Source organism: Pempheris klunzingeri, chromosome 11 (genome assembly GCF_042242105.1).
Source record: "Pempheris klunzingeri isolate RE-2024b chromosome 11, fPemKlu1.hap1, whole genome shotgun sequence".
NCBI classification, from domain to species: domain Eukaryota; kingdom Metazoa; phylum Chordata; class Actinopteri; order Acropomatiformes; family Pempheridae; genus Pempheris; species Pempheris klunzingeri.
This window is the reverse complement of record NC_092022.1, coordinates 22204226-22226130: the sequence shown is the minus strand read 5'-3', so window position 1 is coordinate 22226130 and position 21905 is coordinate 22204226. Positions and strand designations below refer to the sequence as shown.

Sequence of the window (21905 nt, the reverse complement as noted above, 5' to 3'; positions counted from 1 at the left end):
ATGTCCATTTGTGCTGCAGCAGTTTGTGCCTGCTCCAAAATGTCTCGCACACTAACTCTGTTCACAACTTCTAAGATATTTATCAGATTATTCTTATATTTCATCATGGAATGATTGTTAGGCAAAGCCAGATTCTTCTATTTCAGAATCGTCTGTAATTACTAAAACTGAATCATTCTGTAAGTTGTATTTTTTTAGTGTACATAAAATATTATTGTATGTATGTTTGTATGTATTGTTAGTCTTCCCTCAAAAGGTTACTGACCTGGATGTAGTGATTGCATCTTGAAAAAGAAGCACAAACCGAAATCAGGGTCTTTCCAGGTTTGCCATGTGCTTTTTATTTTTCTATCATTTCATTCATAGTTTAATTCATTTTATTTGTTACACAAGACATTAGGCATTGTTCACATACTAGTGATCAAACAAGGACAGTAAGTTTTCTACTACTCAGCCTGAACTAGTTCTTTTGTCAATTTCAAGGGATAGTGTCAATAGTGGTTTCCAAAGGCCAAACTGGAAGGAAATTAAAACAGTACAACCACACATGAGGCTTTTGTTTTCAATAAATTAAAAAAGAGGGGACAGTATCTGATGCTGAGGAAGGACAGGGGAGGGAGGGCGTCAAATATATCTATGTTCAAAGAGTAAACAGTGTTCCAGTTTTTATCAGTTAACATGTTTCCAGGATGAAGAGCACACACAATGTTGAATGATGCACAGTGCCAAAACTGTCGTGAATACACAGCTGTCTAGAATTTGATTTCATCTCCATGACTGACTGTTGTCCTGCCATCAAAACCTGTTTCTTAGGAATGCTAATAATCATATTAAATCATGATGCAACACTGGTATGAGCACTAAATAAGGTGAACAGAACACATGACACAGCAATTAACAAACAAAAACAAATGATTCTGGTGTGCATCACTTTTAAAATCCGTTTTATCATCAGAACATAAACTATTAGCATAGCATATTCAGCATTTGACATACACCTCTCCACAATACGTCAGTGAAATTCAAATAAATAGCGCACAACAGTAAGACACGTCAGCACCCCAAACACGCGATGACTTTGTTTAGAGTTCTTAAGGGATTCGTCGTGGTGGGTAAAAGTGAAATGGAACTGCTTCAGTGTTTTCAAGAGAACCACCAGAGCGTCGTTGGTGCGAGCCACAGGTCAGTCTGGCTGTAGAGCTGCAGAGATCTGAGGAACTGCCTCGGCTCAGATGTAACATTAGCAGCCCTGATTTGGTTGGAAGCGACATCCTCTCTGTAGTGTTCAGTCAGATCTACCAAACACTGTCAGCAAGCTTTGCCAACAACAGCAACACCATTTTTGGCACGAGACTGACCTGCCACTGGAGGTTAGTTTGAGCAAAGCAGTCAATTTTTGAAAGGGCCCAAAGATTTGAATAAGACCCCAAATTAAGGCTTAAACCAAATAAAAGCATCTTGGTTCATCGTTGTGGGGCGGCACCTGCAACTGTGGCTTCAAACCTTCACTATGCTACAAAGTCATTTAAACTTATGGGTTTCCAGCTTTTCCCACTATTCAACAACTACACTTTTTCATAGGGTTTTAGTCCCTAAGGGAATGACTTATCTAAATGACATACACAAGGGTTGAAACAACCAAGACACAATCTGGTGCTTTCACTATGAGCCGAAATTTCAGTCTTCGCCCTCTTCACTCAAAAGTGAAACTTTCCAAAAAGTCAACTCCAAAACATTCCCAGCATACATTCTTTTCCCCCGCGGCACTCTTCCTCGCATCTCGACAAGTATCATTTGCCATAATCAGCGTGTTTTCACCACTCATTCCAAATCTTCCAGAACAACCTCAAAAATCCTCTCCCTTGCCTCTTTCGCTCCTGTCATTCCCTTTTTCAATGTTCAACTTGAAGACCACAGTTTCAACCTCAGATCTGTAAACTTCATAACTTCAGCCAGTGAAATGTGCACCAAATATATAGAAATAAAACTCTTCAATAATTTAAAATGTTAGAAAGTAAACTATTCAAATTCAAAATTGACATCACACAACAGAGATAAACAAAGGAACAGTTTTTTTGGGGTGGGAGGGTGGGGTGGGGGGGGGGGTGACAGTTAATAGCCACTGGTTAGCTTGCCTGCTAGCACAGGGAACACAACAGCATTGCAAAGTGAGCACTATCAGTTGACAGAACAGCCCATTTAGATGTCATTTTTCATCACATTTTTTTGCCCGACCGACAGATTTTGCCAAAAGGAGCGGCGTCTTTTGAAGTAACACAGGTAAAAGACCAAGTAAGAGAAAAGTGAAAGCAGGGTTGACAGGAGCGATGTGTGGAATGGTCCAGCCTTCATACCGCAGTGTCATTGGAGTCTATGTACAATACTACTGTGTGGAAAAGATGCATGCATGTCAACTGGAGGTGACCCTTCCAGAGGATTCTACGCTAAGCCATTACAGATCTCTCATGTCAGAGCTCGCAGTTCAGACCTCCCAACGCCATCAGCCCTCTGTCCAGACAACCTCTGATATGAGGAGAAAGACGTTACAGAAAGAATGAAATGCTCTGAAAATCGCCAACAACAAGTAATAAATTCACCTCTAATGATAATAGTTAAGACATGATTATATTGTAAATTCTACAATGGAATGAAAGACCATATCAACCCTGCTTTTCTGTGACAGAGATAAGGAGTGTGAGTATTTGAACAGTGTGTATGTGTGTGTTTGTGAGCATTTGTGTGTCTGAATGCGTGACGAGAGAGAGGGACGCGAGGAAAAGGAGGCAAACAGCTGAGGGCAGGCAGAGCCCACAAGCACACCCTCTCCGCCACACTCCCATTTCATTCCCCCCCCCCCCCCCCCTCCCCGGCCCGTTCCCGTGTTTTTAAAGCACTACTCGGGCAGCCCCGGCCCCCTACTGCAGGCTCTGCCGGCTCATTCCCCCCTTTTCGTCCCGCCTCCTCTCCCGGCCCCGCCCTCTCTCGGAAGCCCCTCTACTGCTCACTGCTCATCCTCCCCAAACACATCGTTCTGTTTGCGTTTCATGTTCTCAAAGTCAAAGTCGCTCCCGGTCATGCGTTTGTAGATGTCCTTGATGTCGTTGCAAGTGGTCTCGAAGTGAGTGGTGGCATCGTAGGACCTTGAGGCAAAGACCTGGGGGGCGATAAGATAACAGGAGTGAGAATCCACAGCCAAGCTAGTGGCTCTGTGAGCTTAGGCACAGCCTGTTAGCATGCAAACTTCCCTAGTTAACACTAAACATGAAGCTGAGGCTTTAGCCTGGGCTAAAGTGGTGGATTCACTGTCATCAAGCCATCCATAGACACCAACATACTGGATGTGAGCATCATACACATTTTCTTTTTCTCATATCTATACTTGCAGTGTTGTTGGGGAAGAAATTCTCCTACCTGACTCTCAGTACCATCATCCGTGGGCTCATAAAGGTCACTAATAGCCACAAACCTGCCAAAGAAACACACACAGAAAAACCCAACTCCATTAACTAAACCCAGGTATTAATCACAGGGTTCCTAAAATGTGTTTAAAACATTGTGTTAAGTTTTACGGCTTGCTTGTTCGTGAAACCATAAATGCACGGAATGTCGAAATGCTGACTTTTGGTCGATGGGCTCCAGCAGCTCCAGAGCCGGCTCGATCTCAGCCTCGGGCTCGCTGGTTTCCACTGTGGTGCTGACGATGGCGATGTACTTCCCCTGGGCTGCCACATTGTGCGCATAGGAGATCATGCACACGTAGATGTCTGCAGGGACGACAAAAGATTTTTTGATTTGACTTTTCTCTGGTTTTTGGGCTATTTGGGGACCAATGGAAACAAGCTGTTAACACAACACCAACAAATTATCTCATCAACATTTCCGGAGAGAAATATCTTCAGCTGTCAAATGCTCTGCCTTGCTCACCAGCCAGTCACCAACTGTGACTGAGATTTTTTGCAGAAAACAAGGCGACTGCATCTGGACACAAGCTGATGAGAGCCGTGAAAAGCAAACTGAAACAACGAACTGAAAGATGATAATACTTTGTAGTGCTGCGGGGAACTACTGAGTCCAGTGGGTTTGTTATTATGGGAGACCTTTTTCAGTCATGTGATCCACCGTTAATATAAGAACACTGATCCTAAGCCCTTTAAGAAAAATCCTGTAATATCAATACTAAACATGGAGTGTTTTAGCGCTAATGAGATAAGTAATAGTAAATAAATAATAATAAATTTACCAATATGCATCATTTGATTTGACCCCTTGATGTCGCCAATGTTTAAAATCAAATCAACTACATTTAAGAGAAAAGCAAAATCTTACTGCTCCAATTTCTAAGAACTAAAATCCATCTACCACTGATCCAGCTGATTCGTTCACACAGTAACGATGATCCTCACCTGAGTTGCGGTTAACCTGATTCTGAGGGATGATGATCTGGCAGGAGTTAGCGTCATTAGTGTTTTTGATGGGGTGGCTGAGGATGCAGATCACACGGATCACCTGACCCGCCTTGCGGACGCGGTCCGGGATGTAGCTGGGGTCGCAGATGAGCTGCTTACAACGAGCCACCTGCAGCAAGAATGAGACAGAGACGTGCATGCTGCATTTTTAACCCCCCGCGGGTGAGAATATCTGGGCGAATGAACTAAATGGCAATGCTACATTTGCATAATCATTGACAATAAATCAGCACCTCGCCCTCAGACTTCACTCCAACCACATGGCCACCTTCCATCACTATCTCATCCACTGGTTTGTTCAGCATGTAGGTCCCTCCATAGATAGCACTCAATCTAAAATGACCAGAGAGTCAGAACTGTTAAATCATGCAGTGCACTTCTGTATTTACTATTAAAGACAAGCTGGAATCTATCAGGTAATGTGGCACTAGACGCTTTATTAAAACACCTGGCGAATCCCTGCGGCAGCTCTCCCAGGCCATACAGGGGGTAGAGGTAGGGGCTCTTCCCATACCGGGCCAGCGATTCACTGTACAGCTTGATGCGATTGACCGTGTCCAAACAGGGAACATCAAGATAGCTGAAGGAGAAGAGAAAGGAGGATGATAAGTTCTTTTTAGGTTCATTTCAGTCTATATACAGTTTTGTTAAACAACAACAACCACAAAAATCTTCATTTCTAAGTGGGTCAGATGAAAAATATTAATGTTTTTGACTTCAGGGAGTCAGTTATTACACTGTAGCTTCATTAAACCTCCATTAGAGAATATACGCTTTAGCTATTACATGTTAAAATTAAAGTGCAGCTGCTAAGTTAAGCTAAATGAAGCTATCTAAGACTCCAATAGGTTATGTATGTTTGACTTTATGCTGTTGTTCTTACTCATCTGTCCTGTAGAGGGCCAGGGCGTGGCCAGTGAAGTCAATGACATCCTGGCCGAGGTCGAACTTCTTGTAAACGTCCCTCATCGTTGTGGTTTTGGGGTCCACGCCCTCGAAGGTCTTGGGGTCATTCTCATCGAAGTTGGCCACAAAGACTAAGAACTTCCTAAACCTTCGCTTCTCAAACATTCCCATCAGATCTGGAGATTCAAACAAAGACTTATTGTTGCAGCACCTCCGTGATTACTTAAATAACATCTCAATACTCTTGTCATCTTTGCTCATTAACCGCGATGAGACGTGTTCGAGCAGCTTACTTGAAGCTAGTGCCTCAGTCTCAGTCGACGGCACCTTGTAGATCTTTCCCCCTTTGTAGACAAAGCTTCCCTCCACTACTTTGAAGTCCAGGTATCGTGTCACTTCTGTGTATAGCAGCATCTTCACCAGCTGACCTGCAATCACACAGACAGACATGTGTTACGTCCTATTGCTTGTCACCAACCTTTAACAATCAAACATTCTGCCTTGGTGGCATCAAGATAGAGAAGATCACAAGGTAAGTTCTTATTCCTGGGCCTCATCAGTAACACAGCACATATCCCCTATATGATTACACATGATTATCCACTAATTATCCTAATAATCTCCTCTCCAGAGAGTTTCAAGGTGATGTATTCATCCCAGAATCAGTGGCGTGGGACTGACCATTGGCCATGAGAAACTTGGGGATGAGGTCAACGTTCCAGTCCCTTCCTCTGCCCATCGACTCGGGCGGAGTATCTGGAAGAGTGAAGCGCTTGTACAGCTGCGGGAAAAGGACAAGAAAGAGAAACATTAACTACATCCTAAGAGGTTGAGATCCACAACGCAGACGGAATCTGAAGCAATATGGAGGATGAGGCGGCGGGCAAATAAGTCAAATGAGATATACTGAGAGCCGTAAGATATATTGATTGGCTTTATAGATCCCAGGAGCTCTTTACCTCCTCCAGAGGGGTGATGGAAGAGCTCTCGCCACCATAGTAGGGGTTCCTGTCCATGTGCAGAACCTTTTTCCCATTCACAGACATGATGCCGGACAGAATGCATTCCTGCGGGACAAAACAAAGATTTAACACCCGACACCAGCAGCACAACATCAATTCAGTAATTTAGGGCGCAGCTTTTTCGAGGGAAGGAGAGAGATTCAATAGAAGGCATAAGGGGAAGTTTGGAGGTTTTGACAGAACCTGCAGGGAGGGCAGAGGGACCGGTGTGCGCATGCGCGACCGGATCGTTTCACCCATGCATCTACTGTAACAATAATAATAATAATGATAACAATAATCATAATAAACACAATAATGCTAATTCTTAAGAACAACATCTGAATGGCATTGCCACGGCATAAAATACAAACTCTCGTGGCTGTGCACTGACAAAGGGATATCTGACACCTTGGATAAAACTACCAAAATGTCGACTTTCGTGCACGCGAAAACCTGGATTAACATCACAGACAACGTATCCGGCCTGTTTGTGCCGCATTGGGTGCGATAAGTGAGGGGGAACTGCGGCGAGATCAGCAGCAGTGAAAGGCTCAGTCATTTAATAAACCCGTGCTCAGGCCTGCGCCAACCTCAGGATGGAGGCCTGTCTGTGCACAGAGGACCATGACACACTGTGGGGTTACGCCTAAAAGATGCTTCGGGGTGGAAACGACTCTGAGCCGCCTGTGGGAATAAAGAAAGGCTTCCTGCGGCGTCGTCGCCCTCCTCTGATGCACATGCGGCTCGGCTGGCACATTTTTTTTGCGACATTTCCACGGCGCGTATCCCTACTGATCTTTTTCTAATGTCACAAGCACACAGGGATGCAGGAGGCTTTCACTTGTGGGCTCGGGGAGATGGAGGACAGCGGGCCTGTGGTCCGGCTTTAATAATCATTCGGAAGTTCACACGATCAATCTTCTGTGCAAACGAAGCTTGACTACTTACTGTGAGTCCGGTGCCCAAAACGATCACATCATATTCCTCATCCATGTTGTATCACCGCCTCTCCCGTCTCGCCCTCTTTTTGCCTTGAGAAATGAAGGGTATTGAAGGAAAGAATGCCAGTGAGTCCACAAAAGCGGGGATTTGGCTCCCTTTTCTCTGCCCAAGAGCTTTAAGCGGCTCGTTCAAAGTTCACTGTTATTTATGAATCATTAGGCTTTAATGACCAAATGGAATATACTGTCCACACTGTCACCGGCGAGGACGACCAAAGATGGCCCTGATCGTGGAGCACTCTAGAACAATGTTAGAGCGCGTCGGAAAATAGTGCGCATCCTCCGATTCTCTCTTCCCATCTTGTCACACAATGGACTCAAACTGAAAAGCTGACTGTAACGGGACACCCCGCTCTGGGTGGGCTCTCTCGGGCGATTATGCACACGCTGAGTTGCGTTTTGGAGTTTGGCTCGGAGTTTAACGTGTTTTGCGATTTTAACTACATTTTGCCCAAGTCTGTGCGTTCTCTATTTTCTTTTCTATCCTTCCTTTCCAGTTGTAGGCGCAGCGTTGCGTGGATGCAGGCAGTGGTATCCCTCCGCCGCCACAGCTGTGTGGATGGGAGTTGCTCTCGGTGACTGCTGGCCGCACGCAGGCCTTTTCAACAGAAACACTGTGGGAAACTTTTCAGGCATTGCTTGTTTTGTCTGCTGCTTTATACGGTGTATAAAACCCCTCACGGGTGCACGATGAGGCATTACATGAGTAATGAAATGGCCAAATGTACGAGTGTCTCAGCACCATGGACAGTTGCCAGGTGCACCTGTACCTTGGACAAAGCGCACGGATCACGTGCATTATCCATGTCTGTTTATGGCTCATCCAGTTTTATAGCACGCTGCAGCACTAAACACAGAAGTGTCCACAAACTAGCTTTAGCGGCACCGACAGGAAGATCGTGGCAGCTAATGCTAACTAGCTAACTAGCTGTGTCCGGGCGGAGAGACACTGAACTATCCTCGGGTTAGCTTTTCTTTTCTTTTAACCAGATAAAAGTGGTCGCAGCCTGTTGTGGTGTTGGAAAGACAGCTGTGGGCAGGGCGGGCAGAGTGCAAGAAGCAGGAAGTCCTCTCCGAGAGCGCACATGACTGTCAGCTGGCTCGCGTCACGTGACCAGTGCTTTGCGGAAAGAGAGACAAACGAAAATGGCAGGAGCGAGGTGTCCGAGCAGAGTGCGGTTAATGGCTTTTTTGACGCTTTTCTTCGCCTGTTTCGCCACAGCAAGCTCCACCGCCCAAGTGCCACTTCTAATGTGGTCCACTGACGGGTAATATATCTGTTCTTTCTTATTAATTCGTCAAGTTGGACTCACTTTTTAACAGTCGATGCTAATGCTAACTCTTGTAGCTAACTAGTCAGGTGAGACAAGCTGCAGTCTTATAAACAACATATGTTAGGGTTATTTTACGCAGCTGGTTTGGTACAATCGTCGAATTTAAAACACGATCCTTAAATTCAGGCTCATTTCTCACTAGTAATGCACTTCCTGTTGCTGCAGTGAGTTGGCCTCTGAGATCAAAATGGATTACTCCGCTTCCCTATTGATCAGTACAGCCTCAGATAGGTCCACGGGCGTCCTCGTGTCATGTTTAGCCAGCCATAATTCACATACACTAATAGTAATCTTGTAGCATCATAAATAGTTCTGAGTTGCACTGCACTACAGTCTTTAAACCTAAAAAGACAGTTTCTTAGTATGGAGCAGACAGATATTAGACAGGGACATCAGGCCTGCTCACACCTCAGTATGTGCGGTGCTTCGGTCAGAGGGCAGGAGGAGACAGAGTTTCACTGTTACTAACGATTTTTGTGTATTTCAGGGCCAAATATTATGATCTGATAGAAGATGAAAATCTGTGAGACAGGAGAAACTGACTGAGACGTTTGTCTTTACTGTACAATGTTATAAAAATAAAAAAAACCATGTCATTCAGTTGTCTGTAGAGATAATGGGACTTATGGGACTGAAATTTAGGGGCCCTCAGGGACAACAGCATGGGAATTAACAGACATTTATACTAAAAACTAAATGCATAAATAACAATTATAATAAATTAAACAACCCGACAACTCATAACGGCCAATATGGTAACATCAACTAGGACGTGCACACAAAGGCTCTCCACCAATCCCAAACCCCACATATACATCTGTTACATGTGCTGTCAAAATGAATGAGGGGGAAAAAAACTCAACTCTGACAAAATAACATTATGTTAAAGTTCTGGGTCTACATTTAAGCTAGAAATTAAGGAATACAATACTTCATGTTTGGGTCACTGTAAGTCTTAATGAGAAATGAAATTAAGAATAATGGTTTGACTCAATTCTCTTGATGTTTTAGTGCCTTGTCTTAAACAGTGATAAACAGGAATGGGCCTCGGCAGTGATACACTGCTTAATACTTGATTTATTTTATCACAGGTTAAATGTTATTAGTAAGTGGTGAATGAAGTGCTTTACTGGACAGTATAAACTGATGTGATGATTGTGCCTATTGTTCCATCACAATTTGTCTCTGTCTTTCCTGTGTGTTCAGCTTGCCACCACTGGCCTCACCTACAGCTGGTCACATCACACCCAGTGACCAGTTCACTGCCTACCTCACCTCTGCCTTTGGCTCTGGCCCCCACACTGTACTGTTGTTTCTGCAGGACAAGGTCAGTCTCTGAGATGTGAGAACTATATATATATATACCTGTGTAACCGTCACTAAATGGGGTCAGTGTTGAAGAGGAACAGCTTGTGCAGTGGGAGATTTTCAGAGATTTCACAGTTGGGCTTTTTTTTTTATTATTATTAGTTAGCTTGTCCATGGATATGTCGGTTGTGTAAAACATGGTAGTAATGAGTCACATGTAGCTGCACCGCCGGCCCGTGTGACACTGCGTAACAGTCTTCTCATTCTGGTGTGACAGTGAGCTTTGGTTTATTTCCCCTTTCACAGTCCCCCATTAACACATCGTTCAGGTCTATTCTCAGTGGCGGATGGTCATTGTTGTGACTGATTAATGGAATTGATTGATTGATTGATAGTTCAGTACTGCAGTTTTGGCTTTATTAAGAAACAAATACCTCCCACTTTTCTGCTCATGTAGTCGAATTGTGATCATTTATTGCCCTTATTTGTGTTCAGTTAAGCAAAGATGACTTCACAGTCTTTGGTGGAGTGTTTGGGAACAAGCAGGATAGCGCCTTTCAAAACCTTGAGGTAGGTTTTTCTGACTCATACATTAATCCTAAATGAAGATGATTTTGTCAGATTAATGTTACTGATAATTCCCTCCACTCACTCACTCTTCAGGCTGCGCTGCGATCTTCTTCCTCGTCAGTGACTCTTCCTGCTTTGGAGTGGTCGGGCTCCTCAGCCATCCCGGCTCTGCTGCAAGAGAAGCTCGGTGTCTCGCCTCTGCTTGTGGACGCAGACACTCTGTCACATATCAGCATCAACACAGCTGACAGCAATCTACTGCTTGTCAATCTCCCTTATTGTACTGGGTAAGACTTGTGTACTGCAGCATTAGAGAGCCGAACAGCATTTTTCTATATTAAAGTGGATGAAAATGAGCATTCTCACTATTTTTTTTTTTATTCTTTATAGCTTGCACAAGTCTTGCAAAGAAGTTCTCCATGACAATGGTGAGTTTAACTGTTGAGGAATTTTATACAATAAAATTGTCATCATTTGGTCACTGTATTAGGTTGTAATCGTGTATCATTGTGTGTTTTGTTCTCAACAGATGAGGTTATTGGGAAAGTTCTGAACATCATGAAAGACAAAAATGTCCCATACACTGCGATATACACAGGACTCCAGCCATCGCAAGTAAGATATTCTAACTAGCACATATATACTTTTTTATGTTTCTGTCCAACATCAGATTTTACTAAGACATACTGTAAAGCATCACAATGTTCATTTCCTTGTGTCTGCAGGTGATTTCAGAGACGTCCATGTCTCAGCCGCCTGCGGGCCGCTCTTTGCTCCAGACAGTTGAACCTACTGTCAAAGCACCCATCATGTTTAATGAAACCGGTGGCCCTTGCATAATGCTTTGGGCTCAGAACCTCCAAGTCAGCGTCTCAGAAACTTGGGTTGACCTTGCTGCTGAAACGCCTTCCTTGGTGGGATCCCGGTGCAACGGCAACAGCTCACTGTGAGATGTCCAGCATGTCGGCGTTTTCTGTGACTGTTGACAAGAGAACTTCAGTCGTGTGTTATTTTAGGGAATCGATGAATTTGAATCGATGAAATCAAATGTATTCTTCTTTTCTCATTTTAGGCTTGTCCTCACTTATGAAACAGGTTTCACGCTAAGGTAAGACAATTAATTGCTACTTTTCTTTATTTTCTGGAGTTGGATAAGAACATCAACACCTCTCATATCCGTCTGTTAAATATGTTGCTACAGCCAGCAGTTAGCTTAGCTTAGCTTAGCTTAGCACAAAGACAAAACAGGGGAAAATCTGTTATTTTATCTCTGTCCAAAGGTCACAAAATCTCCTCTAAAGCTTAATTAACACAACAGTAATTGGCTTCTGCAGAAAACTGGCAGAGACTCCAGGAAATCACTACATCTGGCCAAGAAATATTTCTTTGCATAACCCTCATAAAACCACAAGCTGTTTTACACTTTGGTTTTTGTACAGATTATTAAACAAACAAGATGTAATGTGTAATTAAGTGAGTTTTGCAGATTTGGTTACTTCTGGACAGAGCTAGGCTAGTTGACTTTCCCATTTCTATTCTGTATGCTAGGCTAAGCTAATCGCACAGAATCACATGATTTAGCATTAGATTGATCACAATAGTAACCATTTGTCACAATTCTAGCCATGAATAACAGTGTTTTGCACTAATATACTACCGTTAAGATGCTCAGCAGCTCTGTTTTGTCGATCCCCAGTTTTGCCATGAGTCAAAGGTTTTATAGTGTGTCTGCACGGAACTGGTCCACCCTGGACTCTGTGGAGCTGCAGTTTAGCGGTCTCGCCGCATCTTTCATTGGAAGCCGCAACATCTACGCCCCTGTAGAGTATTCCTACCACTGCCAGTTTGTCACCAGCTTCCAGGACAATCTGCTAGTGCCAAACAACACCAACCAAAACACGTCGCACTGGAGGCTCAATTTTACCGACTTCCAGGTACAACTCTAGTGCTGCGCTTCAAATCCTGCCAGCGCCTCATGTATTTTTAAAGAGTGTTTTCTTTAATTTTTATGGTAAAGTGTCTGTTTAGTCTTTCTGTTCATTGATGCATGTCATTTTCCAATACAGATTCAGGGCTTCAGTCTGGCCAACGGAACGAATTTCTCCTACGCCAATGACTGCGCAGGCTTCTTCACCCCGGGGATTTGGATGGGGCTGCTGACCTCACTGCTCATGCTGTTCATTTTCGTATACGGTCTGCACATGATCATGCAGCTGAACACCATGGATCGATTCGACGACCCCAAAGGACCATCGATTTCGGTGCCACAGTTGGAATGAAGCGCTCCCAAACGCCCACACTCCTCAGCCCTTTAGTGCCTCTTTGTAGATCATGGACCCAGGAGAGTCCCTCCTTGTCGTCCAGCTTTTGTGCATTTGGGCCTTTTTCTCTGAAGATACTTGTCAGGCAGATTGACTTCTCCCCCCTCCGATGTTCTCTCCTGTCGTTTTCTTTCCTGAACCTTTCTTCAACAGCTGTCTTTGGGATGCTGTTAACAAGGCACATTCCATTTCATCTCTCCACATTTGCAAGTGCCAAAAAATGGATGCTCCTTTTTATATGTAAATATGTGCTAATTTTGAGTGCATGTGTTAAAAGATGTTTTTGTGCCAAGGTTGGCGAGACACTGTGGATACTTTCCCTAAAATAATTTGCAATAGTTGCTCTTACCAGAGAATGCCTACGCTGCCAACATGAATGTGTTGCTGGACGCTGTAAGACCGTTTCAGACCTCAGTTCTTACTTTTCTATTTTTCCAACGCTACTGTAATTTAAAGGCCGCGAGTTATGACGAAGTGCCGTGTTGGACTTGGCTCACAAAAGTATCCTAATACTTCACCTTGGATTTTAGTTCTGTTCTCACTCTTCACAGACGAATCCTTCACCAGTGCCACCACTTCAACCCGTAGTAATTTATTTATATATATATAAAAAAAAACAGCTTGAGTTTGATCAACTAATTTAATGACGGTGCCTTAGTTCTGCTTTTGTCAAAATAAGTGAAGTGCAATTGCCATGAATGTTGATTGTCTTTCATTGAAAATAAAGATATCTTTAAATTGTGATGTAATAATGAGTATTTTGAATACAAAGACACGTGCAGTGTGTAACCTTTCACACCAACATAAGAATCTCGTTAATTTGCATAATTTATGCGCGACGTGGGTTGCCGTGGTTACGGGATGTCAAAACACGACGGCACAGCTGCAGGTGGAGACGCGTAACTTTTCTCTTTTTCGTTTCACGTAAACTTAATCGCTCCCAAGTTGTTTGCGGGATGTCAGCAGCTCCTGCTCGGAGGCAGGTCTTCGGCAGCTCTCAGGAGAGGAGGCTCTTTCCCCTCCATTACGCACCGGACCGGCTGGGAAACCAAATGTCACGACAGGAGGCGCCACATGTCGGCCCCGGCTGCTATGACAACCATGAGGTTCGTCTCTGAAGTTTCTCTCCCTGTCTAACTAGCAAACCCTGGCGGGGATCACATCTGATTTTACTCATTACCCTCGTCATTACCATCTTTGCCCGGTATCAGACTAGAGGGTCCACCTGTGTCCATTTCCGTCGCAGGTCGGCACCATCCTGTATGAGCTGCAGAGGACACCGACCAGCAGCAAAGGGTATGGGCTCTCTGCGAGGACTGCAGCCCGCTTTCCGCCCTGCTGCAAGGTGCGTGACAACACTTGACCTCAGACCAGTCCTCCATCTCCATCAAGCATGTACTGAGCACCAGTGCTGTGTACAAATACTGCATTCAACACTGCACTCCAGTGAAAGCATCAGCATGTACTTGGAGGAAAAGTAAAAGTACTCACCATGCAGAACGGTCATTTCAGAATAAACTGGAATTATTGAATTATTGATGCATAGACATTATTTCAGTGTAACAGCTAGTAAAGGTTTACTATACCTATAATAATTGATTCATAAAGCTTGGTCTTTGTCCATAATAATACATCATAGTTTATTAACTGGCCATATTTGTGTAACAGTTTGAAAATAGAGAGTAATTAGAAACTAAAGATATCAAATTAAAGTAGAGGAGTAAAAGATTAAGTAGCTTAAAATGGAAATTGTCAAATAAAGTACCTGGAATTAGTACTGAAGTACAGTACTCCTCTCCAGGGCACATTTAAGTAGATGGTGTTAGCTTTAGTGTGTCGAGTTTAACTTTAAGTTTGTTTTTTTTTAAAAAACTATTTCTATCACCAGACAGCGACCCCCTCCCCGCAGCAGTACCAGCAGGATCAAACCTGGTCCAGAGTCCTCCCTCCTTGCAAAACACCTTTTAACTCAACCACACAGAGGTTTGAAAGCATGTCAAGGACAGCTGAGGACAGCCCAGGGTGAGCCACACACACACACACACACACACACACTCACACACACACACACACACACACACAGACAGCTCCAGTGTAACAGTGCTGAAAGGTGATCATTTTGTGCTGCAGCCCTGGAACCTACGATCATAATACAGTGACGGCCAAGAAAGTGAGCTGGCAGATGTGCTTTGGGAGACCAGACTGGTCCAGACTGCCTCAGCTGGAGAAGAAGTCACTCCGGGTGAAGGTGGGATGGAGCTTCTGTAACACGGTCAGAGGGCAGCCTAAAGCTGGTACCAAAACTGATCCGATTCATACATGCTCAGATTAGAGGAACACTCACCACTTTAGAAAGTGCTTCCATTCGTGTTGAGATGAGGATGAGATCTGTTAAATATGACGTTAGAGAAAGGGGGAAACTGGGGAAGCATATCTTTTTCCTTTGATACAAAAATTCAAAATGACACTGGGTTTATATGTGTGTGTGTGTGTGTGTGTCAGTGTAACAGTGATGAAAGATAAAATGATGAGACCTTTCCAAAGTTGTAAAATCCTGTCTCAGTGTTAGAAATCTCTGCAGTGTTTTGGGGTCTAATGAACCTTCAAACAGCTGCACTGTATGTGTTACTCAATGTGTTACTGGATCAGATTCCCTGTCTCACTGGTGCCTGAAGCAGCACACCCCCACCAACACGGAGCTGTTTCAGGTTTAATGCCCGCTTTCTGGTAGACAGATTTTTTTGGCCTTTGGCCAGAGAAAGGCCAGCTGAGTCTCTCGGTGTGAGTGGTCTCTACAGAGCTCTATACTGAACCCACAGGAGTCAGAGTGGTGCATTCATAATGTTTCCTGTTATATAAAACAGCAAATGCTCTTTCCCCTTTTTTCCTCCTTCAGCTTACCAGTGAAAAGGAGTTCCTGAAGCACAGGAGCAGAGTGGCCTACCTGAGTTTGTACTATTAACTCTAAAGTCGGAGGATGAAAATGCATCGTGACACTGACATAAGATGGTGCTGGTTTTATTGTCAAAACAGCAGCAGAAAACGGATTCACTGGACTCTGTTGTGAAGCAAAGTTGGAAAGCTCAGAATTAAAAAAAAAAAAGAATCATATTTCTTTATTCACAAAATAAGTGATGCGTCCTGCGTGGTTTGTATATTACACTTTGATGTTGCTTACAAAGTGAGTGCTTCTTGAAAAAAATGACGGTTAACATGACAAAAAGTTATCTACAATAGAAGTCAGTCAGAGTACAAAAAGCCAACAGCAGCACTGGTCCCAACATTCAGGAAAAGTAGCCGCTGGTCCCGGCTCACACCGCAGAGGCCTCAACGCCGGGCTGCTCCTCTCTGCGGAGGGAATCGCTGACTGGACTGCTGAGAGCACCCACCACTGTGGCAAAAATTGTGAGTCTGTTGGTTCGGGGGGGGGGGGACTCACTTCTTCCGCCTCACTTTGGGTTTCTTGACCGGCCGGAGGTACGGGTTGTCGATCACGTTGTCCTCGCTGGCCTTTGCGGAGGGAACAACGCCGCTCGGAGGAAGCATGGAGTTCTCTTTGTCAGCTCCTGGATCGTCCTGAATGAGCAGTGAGAGGATGGAAGTGAGCGATCACTGCAGTGCAGTCCACCACACTCACACATCACATTTAAAGGGACATTTTGTGAAATGATTATTTGCATCTTGCCACAATTGAAAGGAGAAGACTGATATAACTCATGTCTGTGGATTAAGTGTAGAGCTAGAGCCAGCTTAGTATAAATACGGGGAACAGCTAGCCTGGCTCAGCCCAAAGTTAAAAATCTGCACCTTTAAAGCTGACTTATTAACACATTATGTTTTGTGTTTCAGAAATGTAAATCACTGCTACTGACCAAGAAAAACCACAACTAGTTTAGCTACAGGGGTGCGGGTAGCATTATTCTTATTTGTTTTACTTGGACAGAGCCACGCTAGCCACTGCCCCATGATGACGGTGTACTTTCCCCACAGTGGGGATCAATAGAAAGTTTATCTTATTATGCTATCAGTCTCTATGCTAAGCTGAGCTAAGTCTCATGGCTTTAAATCCATCCATTCACAAACGCATAATTGACTGGCATCAATCTTCTCATCTAATTCTCAGAAATAAAGTCTATTTCCCAAAATACTGAATTCAAATTCAACCGAGTCTATAAAAAGTCACTCAGATCACGTAAACAGCTGACTTTGTGCACTCTGAAATTCCCGGTATTTCCCAGGAATTCTCAACCACATCCTGCTTCCAGTTCTGAGAAAAATCACCCACAAGAACCCAGGATTTTTACCAGTCTGTGCTGAAAGCGCCAAACAAAGATGCTGCTTCTAAAACTGTGCAAGTGGTGTAAAGTCCAACACTGAAATGCCGTTAAAACAGTAAAAAAAAAAAAAGAAAACAAACTGGACCTTGCAGCTGCAGTAGTTCCTGCTAATCTGTGAGGGAAATTCTTTGTTGGAGAAGATGTTGCATGGTTGGCAATATGCCTTTTTTGTAGGAAATTGCGATTTTGCTTAATGTTTGTGAAAGAATCGGTTAAGAATCTGTTATGTTGCGGTTAAATATCTCAAGTTCTCTAGATATCATTTAATTTATGTCAAGAAATCCCTGAGAAACAGTGGTATATTTCCAGGAAATATTCATTTTAAAATCACAGGAAATCTGGGAAAGCCCCCGATTGGAAAACACAGACTATGACAGACACTCAGACACAAATCCCAGCAGTGAGGACTTACACTGATGACGTTTCCTGCTGTGTTCTCGCTGTCTGTCTGGTCGTCCTGCTCAGAGGAGTCCGTCTCCTCCAGAGTCTGCAGCTCCAGCTCTGAGGGCAGGAGGGCGCTCAGATATGGGATGGTGGTCGGTTGTGCTGCGATCACTGACGACATAGTCGAAGGGATAAGAACTCGTGCAAATACCACATAGAAAACGAGGCATACTAGAACATTTTTAAAGAGTCGCTCACGTGGGAAGGCGGTGATGTCGTCTTTGAAGAGGCTCTGGGTCTCTCCGGTCTTGGCCATGAAGCGTGTGAGTGCGCGCTCCACGTCTCTCCTCTGACTCGCTGCCTTCTCTCTCACCACTTGGTAGTCTGACACAGGCTCTCTGAACGTCTGAGTGCAGAAAGGCAAACACACTTCACACACTTCACTCTGAATTCTGACACATTAATGAAAGCCTGGCTGGTTGAAAACCTGATTGCAGTGTGTTTCCATGTCATTATGCATAATCTTATATTTATCGTTATCAAATTTCAGCCTATATCTTATCCTTAATATGCTGAATGACCAAAAGGATTTTTTGGCAATAATGAAAATTACATTCTTTCAGGGGTTCTTTAAACGTCTGACTCACGGGTGTTTTGATGTAGGTGTGAGGGTCAGGGAACTCTGGGAAGTGGCTGGGGATGTAAGCTGGATGTGTGCGTTTCTGCCCTGCTGACAGAGCTTTGGGAGTCACAGGGGGATTCGTCACCGGAGCTGAAATTGAAAAAAAAAGAAGATGTCATGAAGATATTTTTAGCTGTCATATTAGAATCAACGTAGAAAGAGAGCCTGCTATTAAAACACTGTTTCATACTCCGTACCAACAGTGCTTACTTACGGGCAGTTATAACCATCCTCTGGGATCTCTTGGCATACACAGGAAGGGTTTCAGCATTAAAACCTGCAGGGGCACAAACAGAAAAAATGATGTCCTCTGTATCACCTTGAGTCAGAAATGTATAATTCACCTGCTGGTGTCCCTTAGTACTTACCCATTTCAATGAGTGTGACCACTGTATCCGACAGGGTTGGGATGCTTCTCGCTGTGTGTTCACAATAAGCTTTAGCACACCGGCCTATTTCAGTGATATCTGGGCAAAGGGCAAAACATTGTGGGGTTTAGAAAAGGCTCTGCTTATGAACACTGAACAATCTGCAGATCAAAAGGAATGAATGAGCCGTGATGACGGGTCATTGCAGGAAGCAGCAAGAAACAGAATTGGTCATATTGTTTTGAGGCCAAAATTAAAACAAATATGTGGATGTACACGGTGCTTATAGAAAGTAATAGATACAGCAACAGGCAGGCTGTTATAAAGGTTTAGACATGATGTACAGCTACTCGGTAGTTGTGCACCAACCCTACTTGTACTTTCCTTGTACTCAGTAATGACAGATACCTAAACACAGGGGGTTTGCCGCTACAATCCAGTACCAGTGCTCCCTTTGACGCACCATACATGGCTCTGTCTTTTGTCTTAAGATGTAACATCAGTCTTGATTTTTGGTTTTGGTGACATTAGGTACCAGCGAGGCCACTGTCAACACTTCCAGTTTCACAGTCAGAGCTTATCACTGCTTTCTTAAAATGCAATGACCGATAAATAATAATAATAATAATGGATCAGCAGAAGATTAATACTTCAAAAATTGTTCACAGCAGTAGATGAATGGAGCACAACTAAAGCTGTATTTTATGTGGACCTGTCGCATCTGGTCAATATGCGTAATAAGGTTGGTATCTGGGCCTCTTCTGGTCAAACAAATCAGCTCAGGACATCAATAACAGCAACAGTAATAATGAATGACCTCCACAAGGACTGAACCATATCTACAGAGGTCCAAAAGGGAAGTTCAACAGAGAAGAGGTGAAGAGCTGATGAGTGGATGTAAATTATTCTTTTGGTCCATAATCTGTTATATTTGGTAACTTACTGAGAACTCACACACAGGTTATCAAAACATGATGCATAACTCTTCTCTGACGCTTTATTTGTGTATTACACCAAATGTTTACAACGTGTTATCTGTCTACTTCAATCTTGCCTTCATCAGGGTTGGGTCTGGTGTTGCTTCCCGTTTCTTTATACACAGATGCGGCCCGGTTTTGCTCCATCCTCTGCCCTGCTTCAAATCCCACAGGGAGCATTTCAGAATTGGAACGTTTTGCCAATCTGATTAGTTGACTTGCTCAAATTTTGTTGATTTGGTCATTTTCCTGTTTCCTGATTTTCATGCTCCTAACATTAACAAACAGGCTACATTTCTTATTATGTCTGGTTTAATTGTGTTTCATGTATGTATGTACTACTTGTTGTGCTGTAGCTACAGACAGCGGGTTAAAGTTAAAGGAAAACTAACCCCTCGTCATCCATGTGTTAAAACTCGGTTTACGTCTGGCCTGGTGCCACCGATTATAAAATAATATTGATGACGTGGTGGAATATACTATTGAAAATCTGCACGGAAAGTCTTATTTTGAAAAATGACCAGATTCTCTTCGCCGTTTATTTGCCTGACTTCCTACCTGCTTCATTTGCTCTGTGCTGCTTGGCACAGCTGGGCCACCACTTCCTCAAAAACAGACCTGGCATGTATCTTTAGCAGAGCGGAGCTCCAACCAACCACAGCACGCCTGGTGGGACTTAAAGCATTCACTAGAGTGCTCACCATCAACTCAAGCAGCCACATCACAGCCGGAAAGCAATGCAGACACCCCCCCAAATAGATTTTAGGCTTCAGTCATAATGTGAGGTGAATAAAGCATGGTGCCCTGAATGAGGGTCGAGAGACGTATTTTAAATTTGATGCACAAAAACACTCAAATATGCAATTCTGAGGGAAATGAAAACGGGCACATCCTCAGCGGATGGAGGCTTTACTTTAGGATTCATACATACAGCTCTGCATCATCTCAGTCAGCGTCTCCACTGCTGCCTTCTCTGCGCTCTCGAAGCCGCACTCTGTCAGGAGGGCACTGACAACAACCTGCAGGGTGCGTCGTCGGGCCAGGTGGTAGTTCTCTGCAGGGCTGGTGGCTGCTTTACCACCACTCCCCCGCTGAAAAACATAGAAGAGGAATGCAGATTTTAATAATCCCGCTGGGGGAAATCTAATATCCAGTTTCGCTCCAGAGCACATCAGCAGTGCCCAGTGGGGGTGGGGGTGGCACATCTCTAGCCGCCAGTCCACACTGTGTAATAACTGGTCCACGCTGGACCTGTCTTAAATCCTGCACCTGACATACACCCCCATGTTATAATTAATAGTCAAACTAATTGTGAAACTAATACAAAATAATCTCAAACTAAGCCTTTTTAAACAATAAAAACCAAACAGACACGATCAAACCCATTCTGGAAACTAAACTGAAATGAACAATTAAAAACAAAATAAAAATGAAGCATATAAAACTATAATAACTCTGGTACGAAGGTGCAAATCTCTTACAAAAACTGACTATAAAACACAGGACCACCAGTTTATGCTCTGACAGGTTTGACTTTACAGGAGCACATGCACACACATTAGCAGGTGTAACATTAAGGGTAAAGAAAATCCAGAGAAATGAGCACAGACAGACACATTTCTGCAGGTTATTCACACTGTCAGCGGGTGAAGGAGGCAGCACAGCCTGAACAGGACGAGCAACGGTACACTTACTTATCTCATAACGCTGGAAATGCTAACATTTAGCCTGAGAGCACTCATTCATTTACAGGCAAATTAACAACATAAACGGTAATGTAGCAAACCGTGTGGTCTGTAACGAAGTCCAGCTGATAGATACTGGACTAGAGAGTGGTTATTTTAGGTCATTTATAACTGCTGAGACACATGAAGCACAGACGGGACTCTTCCTGCAGACAGGTCTGGTCTGACTGCTGCTAGCTAAACATGGCTGCCAGTGAGTCTCAGTGTTGCTCTTACCGCTCCTGCATTCAGTGAACCTCCCGAAGCCACCGCAGGGTCCGCCATCCGTATCTAATATCACCACTCTGCTCGTTGGATTGAATTGATTTAACTAACTCTTTAAATATAACAATTTGGCGGACGACCGTTCATCCGCCGTTAGTAAACACGGTGTGGATTTATGTCGTCATTTCCGTTCCCCGGGCGGAAGTTGAGGTGAGCGCTCAGTGTATTTACTGCCGCCCCCTGGTGTCTGAATGTAGAAGTACACCTTCCTACACCAGAGGGTTTTAACACACTCTCA

The 21905-nt window shown here is 43.9% G+C and overlaps 4 protein-coding genes across 5 annotated transcripts; 2 read left to right on the top strand and 2 right to left on the bottom strand.

Moving 5' to 3' along the window:
- Nucleotides 1-2936: 2936 nt before the first annotated feature.
- gdi1 (GDP dissociation inhibitor 1) lies at nucleotides 2937-7594 on the bottom strand. The gene is made up of 11 exons (XM_070839460.1): nucleotides 7325-7594; nucleotides 6332-6439; nucleotides 6054-6153; nucleotides 5666-5800; nucleotides 5350-5548; nucleotides 4915-5046; nucleotides 4700-4799; nucleotides 4404-4575; nucleotides 3620-3764; nucleotides 3412-3466; nucleotides 2937-3154 (listed from the first exon to the last, which is right to left on the bottom strand). The coding sequence occupies exons 1-11, from the start codon at nucleotides 7367-7369 to the stop codon at nucleotides 3002-3004; spliced, it is 1344 nt and encodes a 447-aa protein (XP_070695561.1). The 5' UTR covers nucleotides 7370-7594; the 3' UTR covers nucleotides 2937-3001.
- Nucleotides 7595-8513: 919 nt separating this feature from the next.
- atp6ap1b (ATPase H+ transporting accessory protein 1b) lies at nucleotides 8514-13652 on the top strand. Its single transcript, XM_070839368.1, has 10 exons — nucleotides 8514-8645; nucleotides 9918-10038; nucleotides 10515-10589; nucleotides 10683-10876; nucleotides 10980-11017; nucleotides 11119-11204; nucleotides 11315-11535; nucleotides 11662-11697; nucleotides 12286-12523; nucleotides 12656-13652. Exons 1-10 carry the CDS (start codon nucleotides 8524-8526, stop codon nucleotides 12866-12868), a joined length of 1344 nt encoding a protein of 447 aa, XP_070695469.1. The 5' UTR covers nucleotides 8514-8523; the 3' UTR covers nucleotides 12869-13652.
- A 214-nt stretch (nucleotides 13653-13866) lies between these two features.
- Nucleotides 13867-15991, top strand: LOC139209791 (ciliary microtubule-associated protein 3). Its single transcript, XM_070839653.1, has 5 exons — nucleotides 13867-14016; nucleotides 14157-14255; nucleotides 14799-14932; nucleotides 15041-15158; nucleotides 15807-15991. Exons 1-5 carry the CDS (start codon nucleotides 13867-13869, stop codon nucleotides 15870-15872), a joined length of 567 nt encoding a protein of 188 aa, XP_070695754.1. The 3' UTR covers nucleotides 15873-15991.
- A 12-nt stretch (nucleotides 15992-16003) lies between these two features.
- Nucleotides 16004-21791, bottom strand: taf8 (TAF8 RNA polymerase II, TATA box binding protein (TBP)-associated factor). Of its 2 annotated transcripts, XM_070839651.1 has the most exons (8): nucleotides 21620-21791; nucleotides 20590-20749; nucleotides 18682-18780; nucleotides 18528-18590; nucleotides 18279-18403; nucleotides 17890-18037; nucleotides 17660-17802; nucleotides 16004-16486 (listed from the first exon to the last, which is right to left on the bottom strand). In XM_070839651.1, the coding sequence occupies exons 1-8, from the start codon at nucleotides 21665-21667 to the stop codon at nucleotides 16346-16348; spliced, it is 927 nt and encodes a 308-aa protein (XP_070695752.1). In that variant the 5' UTR covers nucleotides 21668-21791; the 3' UTR covers nucleotides 16004-16345. The 2 variants fall into 2 exon arrangements, with proteins under 2 accessions (XP_070695752.1, XP_070695753.1); XM_070839652.1 differs by lacking the exons at nucleotides 20590-20749; nucleotides 21620-21791 and adding an exon at nucleotides 20217-20313.
- Between the last annotated feature and the right edge of the window lie 114 nt (nucleotides 21792-21905).